The sequence below is a fragment of the Lacerta agilis genome, chromosome 12 (genome assembly GCF_009819535.1).
Source record: "Lacerta agilis isolate rLacAgi1 chromosome 12, rLacAgi1.pri, whole genome shotgun sequence".
NCBI lineage: Eukaryota > Metazoa > Chordata > Lepidosauria > Squamata > Lacertidae > Lacerta > Lacerta agilis.
Window position 1 is genome coordinate 26365612 of NC_046323.1, and position 15736 is coordinate 26381347.

The 15736-nt window shown below is 41.0% G+C and overlaps 1 protein-coding gene across 2 annotated transcripts in view; it reads left to right on the plus strand.

The window, feature by feature from the left end:
* The window catches only part of DGKB (diacylglycerol kinase beta), a 223250-nt gene that overhangs the window by 113136 nt on the left and 94378 nt on the right, over positions 1–15736 (plus strand). For both annotated transcript variants that reach the window (XM_033165554.1, XM_033165555.1), the window contains one exon: positions 7619–7683. In XM_033165554.1, coding sequence (XP_033021445.1) covers positions 7619–7683 — 65 coding nt within the window. The remainder of the gene's footprint in view (positions 1–7618; positions 7684–15736) is intronic.

Sequence of the window (15736 nt, forward strand, 5' to 3'; positions counted from 1 at the left end):
ATTCAGTATACGGACATCTGTTGACTCCTAATACGTGAAGTTGGACACTCTGGCATTACTGAAGAGTTTCATTATCTTAAATGTCATAACATTTGTTTGAATTACTCTGTGTAGGTTTCAGATGCTGAAATTATAATCTTGAATTGCTCAACAGATTTCAGTATCCTTTGGAAAACGCATAAATGGGAGCTGGTTAAGAGTGCCACCTCTCTCATTTCTAATTTATGCAACAATAGCAAAATTACTGCAAACAATTAATATACCTAGATTTTAAAATAGTTAAAGGGAGCCCTACAGCACTTTTACACTAACTAAAACCATTGGTTTTGAAAGGAAGAAACGAATGCTAGTAATATTTTAGACAATAAACTGACGAAGAGCACATTATGCTCAATTTCCAGTTCATAATTCATAAATTACAGTCATTCTAACCCTTTCTGTGATATTCCTTGAGGAAAGATTTGAACTTATTTTGCTCCAACGTGCTGTGGTTCTTACACTTGCGATGTCCCTCCAAGGAACATTGTTAACAAAGAATTTACACACTGTCTTGGGAAACTTAATTTTACCCTTCTCTGTCTATAGCAGCCAGGTTCTAAACTTTCCAGAACCGCACTATCAGTTTAACCATTGATTCATGCCCAAACTTGGGTCTCTGGCTGTTTCTGGACTACAACTCCCATTATCCCTAGGTAACCAGGACCAGTGGTCAGAGATTATGGGAGTTGTAGTCCAAAAACAACCAGAGATTCAAGTTTGAGAAACCCCGTCTTACAAGGAATGTTTATAAAAATGTTATTGACCGTTTTTTTTAATTAAAAAAAGACTTCATCAGGGCTGATAGAGAGAGTTTGGTTTGACTTGTAATTGATGCGACTTTTCCAAAAGAGATTCCATTTCCACAGTTCAGTGACTTCCCTAGTGAATGTCATAGCCATCCCTATTTCAGGCTATGGACATGATTGTTGTAACTTGGAGGGGCTCAGGAGTGGATTCACTTGGCAGGATTACAGTATGGGTTACATCATGGCATGGTCCGAGACCACCTGCATCACTACTTCAGCAGATTTTGCCAGGCTGATCCACAAGCACAGAACCAGACCGTTGCAGATAATCTTCCAGCTTTATTTGCCCCTCTGAGACCTGATAATAACTGCAATCTACCTCACAGAGTTAGTGTGAGGTTATTAAAAAGATACAGATTGCAAAGCAATCTGAGTGCTGAAATAACTATATACATTATTTACTTCTGGTTATGTTAATAGAACAAGCCTTGAGATCAGAATTTCAGCTCCGTTCTCCAGAAGTTATGTGTTTTTATAGACAAGGCCTGTCACATATCTGCTATGAATTATTTGTGCTTATAGCACAACACTTTGTTATCATAATTGAAACCCTACATGGCTATTAATATTATATAGCACTTCGAGCATGTAAAGTGGTTTACAGCCCTTATTTCATTCATCAATGTAAGGGATAGGATGATTATTATGATAAAATTAAAGTGACTATAAAGCCATGGGAAAACACTGCTTAAGGCTGGCCGTTGAATATGACCCAACACAGATTTAACCATGGAAGCCAATCTTCCCTGGAACGAAATTCCTGCTCACTTCCCTTGTTGGTGAAGAGTTTATGTGTAACCCATGTTAATGCTGATGAACACCAATCAGGTTTCCTTGGAAACCATTATTTGCAAACCCCCTTCATATGGTTTCAAATTTTGAAGGTGAGACTCTGGATTATAAAGTAGTAAACCACAGTTGAAAGGGTTACATGTGTAACTCTAAATAGGAATGTCAATTTTGGTTCTCTCTGCTTCCAATTTTAAGTCTTGGTTTGGTTCCCCACATTTCTGCAGCAATTTGTGATTTCTTTAATTTTTATTTTTGGTAATCCATATGAAAATTCTTCAGCGTTTTAGGATTTGTCCTAATATACACAATTTTGTGTCTAGTTTTGACTAACATACACTTTTTGTGAGAAATTTGGCTTTGAGTGTGATCTAAATCGAGTTTCTCCCCCATCCCTGCTCTAAAGCAGAGCTACCAAAAGAAGGCTTGGACTCATGGAGGGGCAGTTTAGGGTTAGGTTAAGAGATGGGAGGCTGCAGATCACATTGTAAAGGTCTGTGGGGTAGGGGAAATTTACTCTAGAGATGGGGAAAACAACATGTGTTTGTCCCTGAGCCTATTTCTCAAGTCCCAAGCCTTGGGTTGCCCTGAAACATTATCTTCCATGGAGGGGCCTCCTGTTGTTGGAGAAAGGGAACCTTTGAATGCAGCTGCTGGAGCATGCATCGGTTTTATACAAGAACTAATGTGGGTGAGTTATACACTTATTTCATAAACCCACCCTCCACCAAGGGGTTTGGAGGGGGGGGAGTTACATATATATTAAAAATCACATAAGAACATTCCACATAAATATCCCATTAGACCAGTGTTTCCCCAACTTGGATCTCCTGCTGTTTTTGGACTACAATTCCCATCATCCCTGACCACTTGTCCTGCAAGGTTGGGATGATGGGAGTTGTAGTCCACAAACAGCTGGAGACCCAAGTTGGGGAAACCCTGCATTAGAAAATCATTAAAATGCCATAACAACTGAAATTCAAATAATATGTTGTTGTTGTTCAGTCATGTCCGACTCTTCGTGACCCCATGGACCAGAGCACGCCAGGCACGCCTATCCTTCACTGCCTCTCGCAGTTTGGCCAAACTCATGCTAGTCGCTTCGAGAACACTGTCCAACTATCTCATCCTCTGTCGTCCCCTTCTCCTTGTGCCCTCCATCTTTCCCAACATCAGGGTCTTTTCTAGGGAGTCTTCTCTTCTCATGAGGTGGCCAAAGTACTGGAGCCTCAACTTCAGGATCTCTCCTTCCAGTGAGCACTCGGGGCTGATTTCTTTAAGGATGGATAGGTTTGATCTTTTTGCAGTCCATGGGTCTCTCAAGAGTCTCCTCCAGCACCATAATTCAAAGGCATCAATTCTTCAGCGATCAGCCTTCTTTATGGTCCAGCTCTCACTTGCATACATTACTACTGGGAAAACCATAGCTTTAACTATACGGACCTTTGTCGGCAAGGTGATGTCTTTGCTTTTTAAGATGCTGTCTAGGTTTGTCATTGCTTTTCTCCCAAGAAGCAAATAATATAGTCCCTCCATAAATCAAGCAGCCTCAGTGCAGTATATAGCTAGCATGTCAGTAACATAGAAAATGGCGCTTTATCAAATGCCTGTGCAAAAGGTTGTCTCTCACAACAAGATGTCGACAGTGGTGCAATATGTGCCTCTGGGGATAGGTAGTTCTAGAGTTAGGGCACTTGTCCTTTGATTCACCTGCTGTATCACCAAGGTGTGGGGTGGGAGGCTCCTAAAGCTATGCAGGCATGGGCAAGTATGTATGGGATACGTTCCCTCAGATATTCTGTCCCCAAGTTGTCAAGGCTTTAAAAGTTTGCATTTACACATTGAATTGTGTTTGGTAACCATTGGGTGAGATCATCTGATTTGAACAGAAAATTGAATCCGTGTCTCTCACCACCACTACAAGATAGGCTGAGGATTTTGATAATGAAAGTTAGCTCTTTGCACTGCAAGTGCAAGCCCAGATTTACCTGCTGATTTTGATACATCAAAATACTCTATTTTAATACCCCTATTAATTCATTTGGCAGTAATAAATAAATAAATTCATACATACAGGCCTAGCTTATTGAAACTATCCTTTTCCCCTTTTGAGCAGTCTTGTCAGTGAAGGCAATAGATTCTACTGTTAATGCCTTAAAATCACGTTATTTTCAGGATTCAGGAATGGAAAGCTTTTGTGAATATGTTTGGAAATGTTTTTCAAATAACTTGTGAATTAATGTCTTTACATGACATAATAGAACGTGCCAGCTAAATAAATAGAAGTAACATTTTACTTCAAAATATTCCACTGTCAAGATGACAAAAATAATAAGCGTCTCTTTTGAATGCTGTAAGCTGGGTATTAAGTCAGTGGGAAATGTTTTTGCCTATCTAAATTATTTAGTCAAAACAGATATTCAGAAAAGTGTTTCAGCAGGAAGATGCATGCAAATCATTTGTGTGGTATAGAACTACTTTTATTACAAAGTGCTGGTATTTTCACAACTTAAGTGCTTGACTTTAACCCTTCACCCATCCTCTCTATTCAACAGTTTTTATTTATATACCCAGACCCTTAAATTATTCTCTCTCTGTGGTCTAGCTAATTTAGCCAATCCAGGAATTGAGAAGCCATCACAAGGTTTAATCCTTCCCATCTTTAGAATCAGCAGCAGATATTTGCTAGTGATATACACAAAACCTTTTGCCTTCTGCAAAAAAAACCAGGTCTCCATTTCAGGGAACTTGTGGGTCATGCAGAATAAAAGTGAAGATCGTTTCCATCTTCAATGTGGCAGTTTCTGATGCATGGCACGGCTATATCCCACCTCCCACATTTGGCAGAACAATTTAAAGGGAACAATGCATCATACAACCCCTACTGCAGGGGTGGGTAACCTTCAACACCCATTATACCCAGCCAGCATGGCTAATGGTCAAGGATGATGATAGTTGTAGTCCTGCAACATCTGGAAGGCCACATGTTCCCCACCCTTAGCAAGCACTTTGCCAACAATAGCATTCTCATCACCATGTTAGAAACCCTACACAGGTAGTAATGCCCCTTTTCAGACTGATGTTGCTCATACGTCAGCTGGGGTGTGTTTTCCTGTGTGTTTTCATAGGTACCAAGCACCTGAACAGAGATACAAACTGTGATGTCAAAATGTATCTGGGTCTCTCATTGTAATCGCTCACCAGAGCTGACCAAGACCTTTTGCTCCCTGGTGTGAAAAGAGGGAGATGTCACCTCCTCATTCCACTTACAGAAACTGACTGGATTGGCAGCAGAATCTTACTTTAACAGTTGTGAAGGGATGGTTTCATTCATTGTATCTGAGGCAGCAGGGAGACCGTAACAGTTTCTCTAACATATACAGCGCTGTCCTCCAGCAGAGGGGGTTGGCCAAGGGCCTTAGGAGGAACAACCAGAGCTGTTGCCTGTGTTTCTCTCCCAGTCTCTGCCGCCAGAGCTGATAATCTCACTTTGCCCAATAGTAGGGCAGGCCCTGTCTGTCACAACAGGTACATCTGAATACTATATACAAATATGCCATCCTTTGAAACTTGCTAAGTGTCTACTTGAGTTGATCAAAAGCATTCCACTTCCTGTAAAAGCTATAGTCTATGGTTACTTTTCCCAGTCGAAGCAAAGTCTCTGATTCTTTCTTGCATTCTGTTTTTATGAATGCACACACTTCTTTGTCAGAGGCTTGGCAAGACGGCCTGTTTTTTAATTTTATGTATATTTATTTTACAAACGTTGCCATAGCAAATATTTATTTTAAAAAGAAAGTTATTGGAATGGATTTTAAGTTTCCACTTTGAGGATAAAGGCAAGAAGATAGCATGTGATATTAGCTAAATTCACTGGAGGGGAAGGGGAAATCTGCTGCTGCTACATTTTCTAGGAAATATTCAAAACTGGTTGAAAAACTTACAATATAGGCATTAAGGCAGAAATTGTGTGTGATTCCACTTCAGTCTTAATCTACATCTGGCAGCTAAGTGACTCCAATGAAACTTACAATTTTGGCACAGTTTGCACATCATAGTAAACTTACTCCCCCTCTAGTGTTGGTGCGAGCCATAAACCACAATCCCTGATTTAGCAGTCTAGCCAAACCAGAGATTGTGGTTAGTAATAGCAATATTTTTTAATTTTATTTTTTAGCTGTAACACAACAAAAACAAAAAGAACATTCAGAATTGAGCCACAAATTTAGCTCTAAATTTCCTGGCTGCCAGCACAGATAAAGAAACATGCAAACTAACAGTTTTCATTGTCAGATGGCAAAAACACACACATATAAACTTGCTAGGTGTAAGAAAATTCTTTCTGAGACTAAACACAGACAGATATTTTTCATGATTATCCTTATAAACAGAACATTTGAAGCCACATGCCTGAAATGTTTGGTGTGGGTATGACCAGAGAAAAGTTAAAATGTCTTTATTTTCCCAAGCTTTTTTAAAAAATATCACTTTTACTTCTGATTATTTTTATTAAATAATTTGCATTTTATTGATTTTTGCTTGTTTTGGGTTTAAGGGTTTTTAATACTGTTAGTGTTGCTGTGAGTTCTCTTGAAGTCCTTTTAAATTGAAAGATGGGATATAAACATTATGAACATATGTGTAGTTTGCTTAGATACCGGCTACTTCTGTTATAAATTAGATTTTACTAATTCATTTAATTACCTGTGCCAAGCCATTTTGACATTACTGATCTAATTCAAGTATCCCTTTGACAATAGAGTATATTTATGCACATGTATTATCTTAGAACAGGTATCAGGAAGTTAGCAATGACAGTAAAATTATATAAAGAATCATTTTAGTTGATACATTACTCTCAAGCCCACCTTTTAAATGCAGAGTCAATAGTTCTGCAATCCATTCTCTCAGCTCTTACTGCGCAACTTAGTAACGGAATAATGCTTTGAAATTTACATTGTTCAGAAACATTTTACTTGCTTACTTAAGGGTTTTATTTAAATGCTCACAGATCTAGGCTAAGTCTTTTTGCCTTTGTTGTCAGTACCTATTATTACATTTATTGATGCTGCTGCTTACAAAATTATAGGCTGTAATGATGTATAGGCCCCCAACCCCATTTATGAAGCCCTTTCTCTGTTATGCTCTGAAGCCCCACTTTGCACCTATTTTCATCTTGACACCCAGCGATGCCACTGGGCAACAGGGTGATTGATGGACCAGCAGCATCCCCAAGATCAATAGGTTTTTTGGTAAAGGAGATGGTGCTTCTGTGGACAATAGCAACATACACACAACCTCTTGGTCTAGCCTGGTAATGGACCAGACATCCATGATGGGCACAACCATGCGCCTAGTTCCAATTAATCTGACAACTGCTTTGCAAAAATGTAAGTTTCTGCTGATCCAAGTGTTCCACACCCCTGCTATAGAATAAACCTTGCCTCCTTATGAACCATCATCAGAGGTGGTCCTCCTGGGGCTGCCAGCTTGAGGGTCAAGTAGGAATAAAGCTTTCCTAGGGGTGCCCCCCCGATTCTGGATCTCCTTCCTGTGGGATATTTGCATAGTACCAATCCGGTTATATTTTAGGCACCAGGTTGAAACAAGTTAATTTGTTTCTCTCCTATCCCTCTACCTAGGAGGCTTCTTGCGCCTTCATAATGTTCCCTGGGATTTAACAGTGATTTGAATTTCGTTGCCACTTAGGAGTTTTAGTGTGATTCATTATATTCTTAAGGTGCCCTTTTATTATTTTTATATGCAGAGAATTTATCGTGATGCGCATTTTGGCGACTTTATTTTGGAAGCTATTTTTCTTGAGTTTCGCTAATTTCAAAGGTGGCGCGTAAATTTCCTAACTAAATTGTGCCCAGAGAGTCTTTTGTCTCATGTGGTTAAAAGAACCTCAACAATATTTTACAATATTTTGCATTTCAACAACAACAAAAATGAGATACTTGCTCTTCTTTTTTTCCCCCTAGGATGCTTCGATTGCTCACAGGTTTCACATCATGCGAGAAAAACACCCAGAGAAGTTCAACAGCAGGTGAGACCCCATACACATAAACCTTACCTTGCAAGAATGGCTGGTGTTTTTTTTCTTCAGATGGTGAAGAAGCATCTGCCATGACAAAGAAGGTTATGAATTTATCATGAATGGAATAGTGTCACTGGCCTCAACATCAGTATACCTTTCATTAAGGTGTGTCCTCACCAGCGCTCTTGTCACTTTTCATTTCAGTTTCCCCCCTCACTTTCCTAGAACAGATCTTTGCATGTACCTATTCACAAATATTGGCTTGTTTCCTTTTTTCCCCATCCTCCTTCTGGAAATGTTGAAGTGGATTCTAATTCTTATAAATGGTATTGTGCCCATGCACACCACATGATAAATGAGAGCCAACTTGGGAGGGGAAAAGAGAAGGGTGGGGTTTGAGTTAGGATTGTGAAATATCCAAGCTCCAGGATCATGAAATAATTGCGATTAGCTTCTTCTATAGAAATATGTATAGGTGACCAGCAAGACATCTCGGTGGATGCTGAGCTGCAGTGGTACAGGAGGGGTTTGGGAGAGAGATTCAAGTTATTCAAGTCAGCAAGGGGGAGCAGCAAGTGAAGTGTGTCCTTAGCAAGCAAAAACAGGTACCTCTATAAGAAAAAGGTACAGCATTGTGTATGGAATGGAGAACTCTGTGGATGTGAAGCACAAACGATGACAGATCCAGCATGCTAGAATCGGTAGCAAATTGCGTCAAACACTTTCTGTCTATATGAACTTTTTCACATATAGAGTCCCCCCCCCCCCGACTTCTAGTAAAATCAGTTGTTTTCCAATATTGTAACCGAAGTAGGTACCATTCTAAATGACAAACTGCTCTGGCATATAAAATGCTCGCCTCTCAAGACCAGCATGATAGAGATGATGATGCTCTGTGTGGTATTTGAAGATCCCTGAGTTGACACTTTGCCATTAGGCATTGCAGAACACTTATTAGGCAGCTGCAGCTGCGAATCCTTATGTTTTGCTTCTACTCACATACTTGTGTGCTGACAGGAGCCTCTTTCATACTCATCGCAAGAGCCACTGAATGCCGTTTTACAAATATAGTCCTGTCGTTAGGAATCCTAAAAAAAATAAAATAAAATGTGTAAAATCTGCAAAAATGAAGCTTTACACATGTTCCTCGGGAGGGGTTGGGGGGAGTTGTTCACATGAACTGTGCTCCAAAGGTTATTTATATAAATAAAATATAAATTATATTAAAATTAAATAATAATAATAATAATAATAATAATAATAATAATAATAATAATTTATACTGCACGCATCTGGCTGGGTTTCCCCATTTGGGGTGGGAGGTAGGTAGGAAGTGCTAATAAATACACATAGAGTTTCTCATTTGATTTTTGTTTTTCTTTCCCCTGTTTTTCATTGGGAAGTGGGTAGGGATTTTGTAAGAAAACGCAGGATCCTAAAAAGTGCTGCCTCGGCAGACTAGCCTACCTTCCCCCATTTGTCACAAATGCTGTGGTGAATGGGGCTGGCACTCATGGGAATTCTGAAGGATTCTTAGCATTTATGCAAGCAGGGTTTGATGTGTTAAATTAAGGGACAAACACAGGGGAGGCGAACCTCAGGCCCAGAGGACAAATGCACCTCACCAGGGGCACCAGCTCTTGGGGTCTGAGCCCTTTTGCCCTGCGCCATATTGGGGGGGGCAATGTTCAAATAGCACAGAGGCGAAGCATGGAGCCAACCATGGCACAGCTCCAGTGGCCAGCTCCTTCCCCCAGGTTCACATCAGCCTCCCACCAGTGGCAGTGCCAAGAGGAGGCAGAAGAAGAGGAGCTGCCAGCCATTGAAACCACACACTTGCCATGTTCTTGGCTCCTTCTGACATCCTGATGTCCCACGTGAGAGTTGCCCCCCACAAGCTGGCACCTCTGCACCTCGTACCCCTGCCAGCCTCTCTTCTGGCTTTCAGCACTGTCGACCAGTCGTGCTGCTCTCCGCAGGCCACACTCCTTGCTGGCACTGCCCCAGGCTCTCCTTAAGAGCTTCTGTCTGGTTGGAATGTATCTTTGAACTGTGACAATACCCCCTTGCTTGCATGGATGGATATGTGTTTGTGGGATCCCTTTCTGCGGCCCTGCCCACTTTCGCCATGCTCTTCACTGGCATGCTGCTCCTGGGATATTTCCCGTGAGAGAATGCAGTCCTTAGGTTGAAAGGGGCACCCCCATCTCTGCTCTGAAGTAATGCTTGGTCACAGTGGACACTGCAAAGGGCATATGCCTATCGGATGCAGTCAACACTGCTTGAAGAAAACAGTGGTCCTGAAAAACCCTCCATAGGTCATGAAAACCCAGCAAATTGCAGGCCAGTTTCTGTTCTTGAAGAGGGGTTAGAACCTGCAGTGGTGGCTCATATTCAAGCTTGGGAGGGTGCAGATTCAATTTAGTTGTTGACCTGGTTTGGGGGACTTAAATGGCCTTTCCCACCCTGTTTGGGAACCATGATAGTTGAAAGTCTTCCCCTTTCCATATTAGTCTAGGCATAGGCAAACTTGGGCCCTCCAGATGTTTGGGACTACAACTCCCATCATCCCTGACCACTGGTCCTGTTAGCTAGAGAAGATGGGAATTGTAGTCCCAAACATCTGGAGGGCCAGAGTTTGCCTATGCCTGATCTAGAAGTTCTGATCAGAGGCCGTGTCCCTGATGCTCCTGGCTTCTGAAGCTCCTGGCTTTCTCGCTGGAGGGAATATAATTTATTGCACATAGGAAACTCCTTCTCAGCTTCCATAGGCACATTAAGACCTTCCTTTTTAGAAGAATCTTGGAAGAGGAGGTAGTTTTAGAAGACATCTGAAGGCAGCCCTGTTTAGGGAAGTTTTTATTGTTTGAAGTTTTATTCTGTTTTTAGTGTTCTGTTGGTAGCTGCCCAGAGTGGCTGGGGAAACCCAGCCAGATGGGCAGGGTATAATAATAATAATAATAATAATAATAATAATAATAATAATAATAATAATAAGTTTTGTTTGCTGGCAGTTGCTGTTGCTTGTCAACATATTCACTGTTTTAATATTCCAGTGGTTGCTCTTTTTACTGTTTTCGTTGAGTTTTCATTGAGTTGAGCCAGTGTGGTGTAGTGGTTAAGAGCGGTAGACTCGTAATCTGGGGAACCGGGTTCGCGTCTCCGCTCCTCCACATGCAGCTGCTGGGTGACCTTGGGCTAGTCACACTTCTTTGAAGTCTCTCAGCCCCACTCACCTCACAGAGTGTTTGTTGTGGGGGAGGAAGGGAAAGGAGAATGTTAGCCGCTTTGAGACTCCTTCGGGTAGTGAAAAGCGGGATATCAAATCCAAACTCTTCTTCTTCTTCTTCTTCTTCTTTTTATTGTTAACCACCTGGGAGGCCTACATTCAAGCAATGTATAATGACATTAAATGAATGAATGAATGAATGAATGTTTTATGAGATACATGAAGAAGCCAGATGGACAAAGAATCTGAAGTAGGGCAAATGGGTGTGGTTTCTGCAGCAGCTGTAGATGAAGCTGGAATTGTGGTGATACAAGGTTTTCGGGACTATGAGAACATGTTCCTTGAAGTCTAGCACCACCCATGTGAAAATGTATACTGTTATAAGTTATTGTTTTACAATGGCGCATCTCCAAAATGGTTCTCTCAAGAATGATTCTATAACAAGAATGCAGCTTTGGGCTAGCCAAGGTCAGTCTAAGTGCCTGCAGAGACAAATGGCAGGAGCTATCAAACACTTGGCAAATGCAGGATTTCTAGCCTCTTAATAGTGAAGCTGGTTTATTAGGGTCCTGCTGCATATTTTCAGCAGTTGGCAATTATAAGTTATAAAAAGCTCAGCTAATCATATGGTTTCGGCTCTGATTTCATGTCACAATAAATCATATGCCATTAATAACATCTGCTAGCCGTCTCACCTTGAAATTCATCTATATTTCAAAGAACCTGATGCCTCTAACATTATCTTAAGGAAATTAATTGCAAAAATATATAGTCTTACTTCTTGTACTCTTTGCTGTATAGATACTGGAAGAATTTGAGTGGGGAATTATCTAGTACTGGGATAATTCCCATCATGAAAGGTTGTGCAAAATAATTGTCAAAGTTTAATTTGCTGTGGAACTACTATATTACGTTTGCCTATTGTGAAGACACTTCTTATGTAAAAGCACTTTAAAGAGGAGAGCAGGGTCTATACACTCTCTGGCTTGGTTCTCACATCACGCCAAGCCAAACCATGGTTTAGTGTGAATGTGCAAAAAAAAATCTGGGCTCTGGGAGAGGAGTTTGCAGTTGCTTTACTCCTGACCTATCATTTTGGTACTGTGCTTTGTTGAGCCAAACCACAGGCTGGCATGGCATGTCATCTGAACCGAGACTTGTGGTTAAGGTCTCCTGGACAAACCATGAGCCAGAAACCAACCCTTGGTTACAGCTTGTGGTTTGTCTGGAGAGCCATGAGCCTTGGTTCGGATGACATGCTAAGCCAAGCTATGCCTTAGCTTAGCACATTGTAGCAGCAGAACAACTAGGGTGGAGTGAAGCGGCTCAGTTCTTTTCTCTGGAAACCTGCATACTTGTGCATTTATGCTAAGCTATGGTTTAGCTTAGTGTGATGCGTGAACCAGGCCTCTGTCGTGGATGAACATTCCCATCAGGTAAAGCCCATACTGTTCCTCATGCTGAAAGACCCAAAACCTTTTATAGAAACAAATGTCACCTTCTGAGCTCTTGTTATGATGAAGAAATACAGCACCCCATATGTAAATGCGTCATCTTGGAAGTAATCAAACTTACTTCTAAGTTAGTAAGATGGCAGGCAGAGTCCCAAACTCTTTGTGTTCTGATTTTTCTCCTACGTAGCTGATTGTTGTGGTCTTGACATTTTCTGTCTGTCAGTGTAATTATGGCCCTGTTTGGTGCCAATATCTGCCACTTAACATCTGCTGACAGTCTCATTTAATAACACCATATACTTAACCATCTTGGAGGCCACATGCATAAAGTCATCTACTAAAATATACATAAAGTAAGATAAGGTCTCTGAGCTACAAGTATGGAATTTGACTTTTGAGGAGAAGAAAAAGATAAGACAAGCAGTACCTACATCATCATCCTGACCAGTTTCCATGTTTTGAAGTAAACCTTATTCTGTGTTATATATCCTTCTAGTACTAAGGCAGATAAGGCCTTGGACTTAATAGTGTCGCTTCAGAGTTTAGGGCTTGCCTGCGCAGCAATAATTTTCATGGAGCGCAATTAGTGCATGTGATCCTAGAGGACATGCATCTTGCATTTTATAGTTTTTCTAAGACGTTGCCTTCTTAGTTTGTGATTTTAATAATGTCAACCATTATTCATTTCCATGAATAGCGCCAATCCAGTTGTATGCATGAACCACCGTGGTACAAGTTCAGTCCGGTTTCCACTTTTGGCAGGTCACTTGACTAGAATTAACTCCCCCCCCTTTTTTTGCTAGTTTGTAGCAGCATAACAAACTCTGTATTGTGCTTGTGTTGGACCATGAACACATTGTGAACCTGACTTAAGGAAAATGGTGTTGTCTATTTCCTCTGTTTCTAAAAAAAAAACAAAAAAATAAAATTAAAAAAAAACACCACACCAACATATGTAGCTATTTGGTTTTGTTAAAGGCTTAAAAACAAACCAAAAACAGTAGTGGTAGATATCTGTACTCATAACAAAGCCCATTGTTTAGCTTTGCAAAGAAGTGCAAAGGGTGGACTTGGCCCACAAATATTTGTGCACCAGTGAATTATATTTAAATAGTCTAGAGAACATAAATAGCACACAGGCCTGTACTCACTCGTTCCAACCCACTCGTACATATTCCAGGCCATTAATGCAGTTTCTGTTGAAATCAGCTGAAGTTTTTAATGCAGTTGGAGACTCACCTGTTTGTCCACCTTAACTTTAGGAGTTACTTATGAAAAAAAAATCTAAGAAGGGATAGAAAGTTAAACCTATAGCTTTAAGCTATTCTTCCTTGGGGGAATGGTGATGCTTCTTAATCTCTAGAACAGGACCAGAATTATTGTGTCGGTGACTGCCTTTCAGTGTACCCTTGAAATAATAGATGTCAGCTTGACAGGGCTCTGCTGTCAGCATAAGAGAATCACAGTCTGCACCACAGGCTGACAAATCCAGGCACTCTTTAATGTTAAGCATCTTTCCCTGCTGAGTTGAAAAATTGCCCAGCATACACTCTGCAAGTACAAACTGTTGATTCAAAACAGATCCATATGCTATAGGCCAATGTCAATAAAATCTAATTTTCTTCAAAAGATGTCAGGCAGGCAACATATTTTCATTACATGGATTACTTAGAGTACTTCAGAATCACCGTCCCCATACCCTGCACAGTTCACCCAGGATGTTGAAGTGTCAACTGTGTATCATTTTATTCATTAAATCAATGAGCGTTCAGTAGCCCTTAGTTTCTAAGTCCAATTCAAGTGGCATTTGATAATCTTGAGTAAGAAGGAACAGCTCAGGCAAGTATGCAGAAATCTGTTGTTGTCGCCCTCTTTCTAATGAACTTTGCTTATTTCACCCCCTATGGTTAGGTTGATGTTAAAAGGGTGTTAAAGGGTGGACTATCCCATGACAGAATTAACCTGCTCAAAAAGGAAATCATGAGGCTTGGAACATCCCAGTGCTGGCACTGTATACATACTGACAACTTAATCAGTCCAACAGCTGTTAATGTGCTGGTAACTTATGTTAATGTGCTGGTAACACACAAGTAATTGTTCTCCCATGTTTCTCATATGCTGTTCCACTAAGACCCAGGTTGCCCATACTGATGGTGCACTCAGTGGGCCACAGGTAAGGGTTATGTTGGTGCCTATCTAGGTACTGCATTACCAGTGCAAAAGGACATGATCCAGTACTTCCATGCAAACCCACAGAACACTGGTGCACTCCAGACCTCATTTGTTGCTATCCATGGGGAGAAGCCTTGCCTGACTATGTTTGAGACCACCCTCCTTTGGCATTGCAAGTCACTAAACTGCATTCCAAGGATTGGGAGGAAGCTGAAAGTAGGTTGGGTAGGGATGTGTTCAGTGCCCACACACAGAGTTGGCATGCAGTTGGGGCACCCAGAAGAGCCCCATGAAGCCAACCTACTGTACTCCCTCTAGCTCCCTATATGTGATTTGTAAAATTGTTGATCCCTGAATTCTGCATATCATATGCAGAATCCCTGAATTCTGCAAATAAGTTAAATAAGCAGGGAGACAATATACAACCTTGTTGTACTCCTTTCCCAATTTTGAACCAATCAGTTATTTCATATCCAGTTCTAACTGTAGCTTCTTGTCCCACATAGAGATTTCTCAGGAGACGGATGAGGTGATCAGGCACTCCCATTTCTTTAAGAACTTGCCATAGTTTGCTGTGGTGTGGTCGACACAGTCAAAAGCTTTTACGTAGTCAATGAAGCAGAAGTAAACATTTTTCTGGAACTCTCTAGCTTTCTCCATAATCCAGTGCATGTTTGCAATTTGGTCTCTGGTTCCTCTGCCCCTTCAAAATCCAGCTTGCACTTCTGGGAGTTCTCGGTCCACATACTGCTTAAGCCTGCCTTGTAGAATTTTAAGCATAACCTTGCTAGTGTGTGAAATGAGTGCAATTGTGCAGTAGTTGGAGCATTCTTTGGCACTGCCCTTCTTTGGGATTGGGATGTAGACTGATCTTCTCCAATCCTCTGGCCACTGCTGAGTTTTCCAAACTTGCTGGCATATTGAGTGTAGCACCTTAACAGCATCATCTTTTAAAATTTTAAATAGTTCAGCTGGAATATCATCACTTCCAGTAGCCTTGTTGTTAGCAGTGCTTTCTAAGGCCCATTTGACTTCACTCTCCAGGATGTCTGGCTCAAGGTCAGCAACCACACTACCTGGGGTACATGAGACCTCCATATCTTTCTGGTATAATTCCTCTGTGTATTCTTGCCACCTCTTCTTGACGTCTTCTGCTTATGTTAGTTCCTTTCCTCTTTTGTCCTTTATTATGGTAATCTTTGTACGA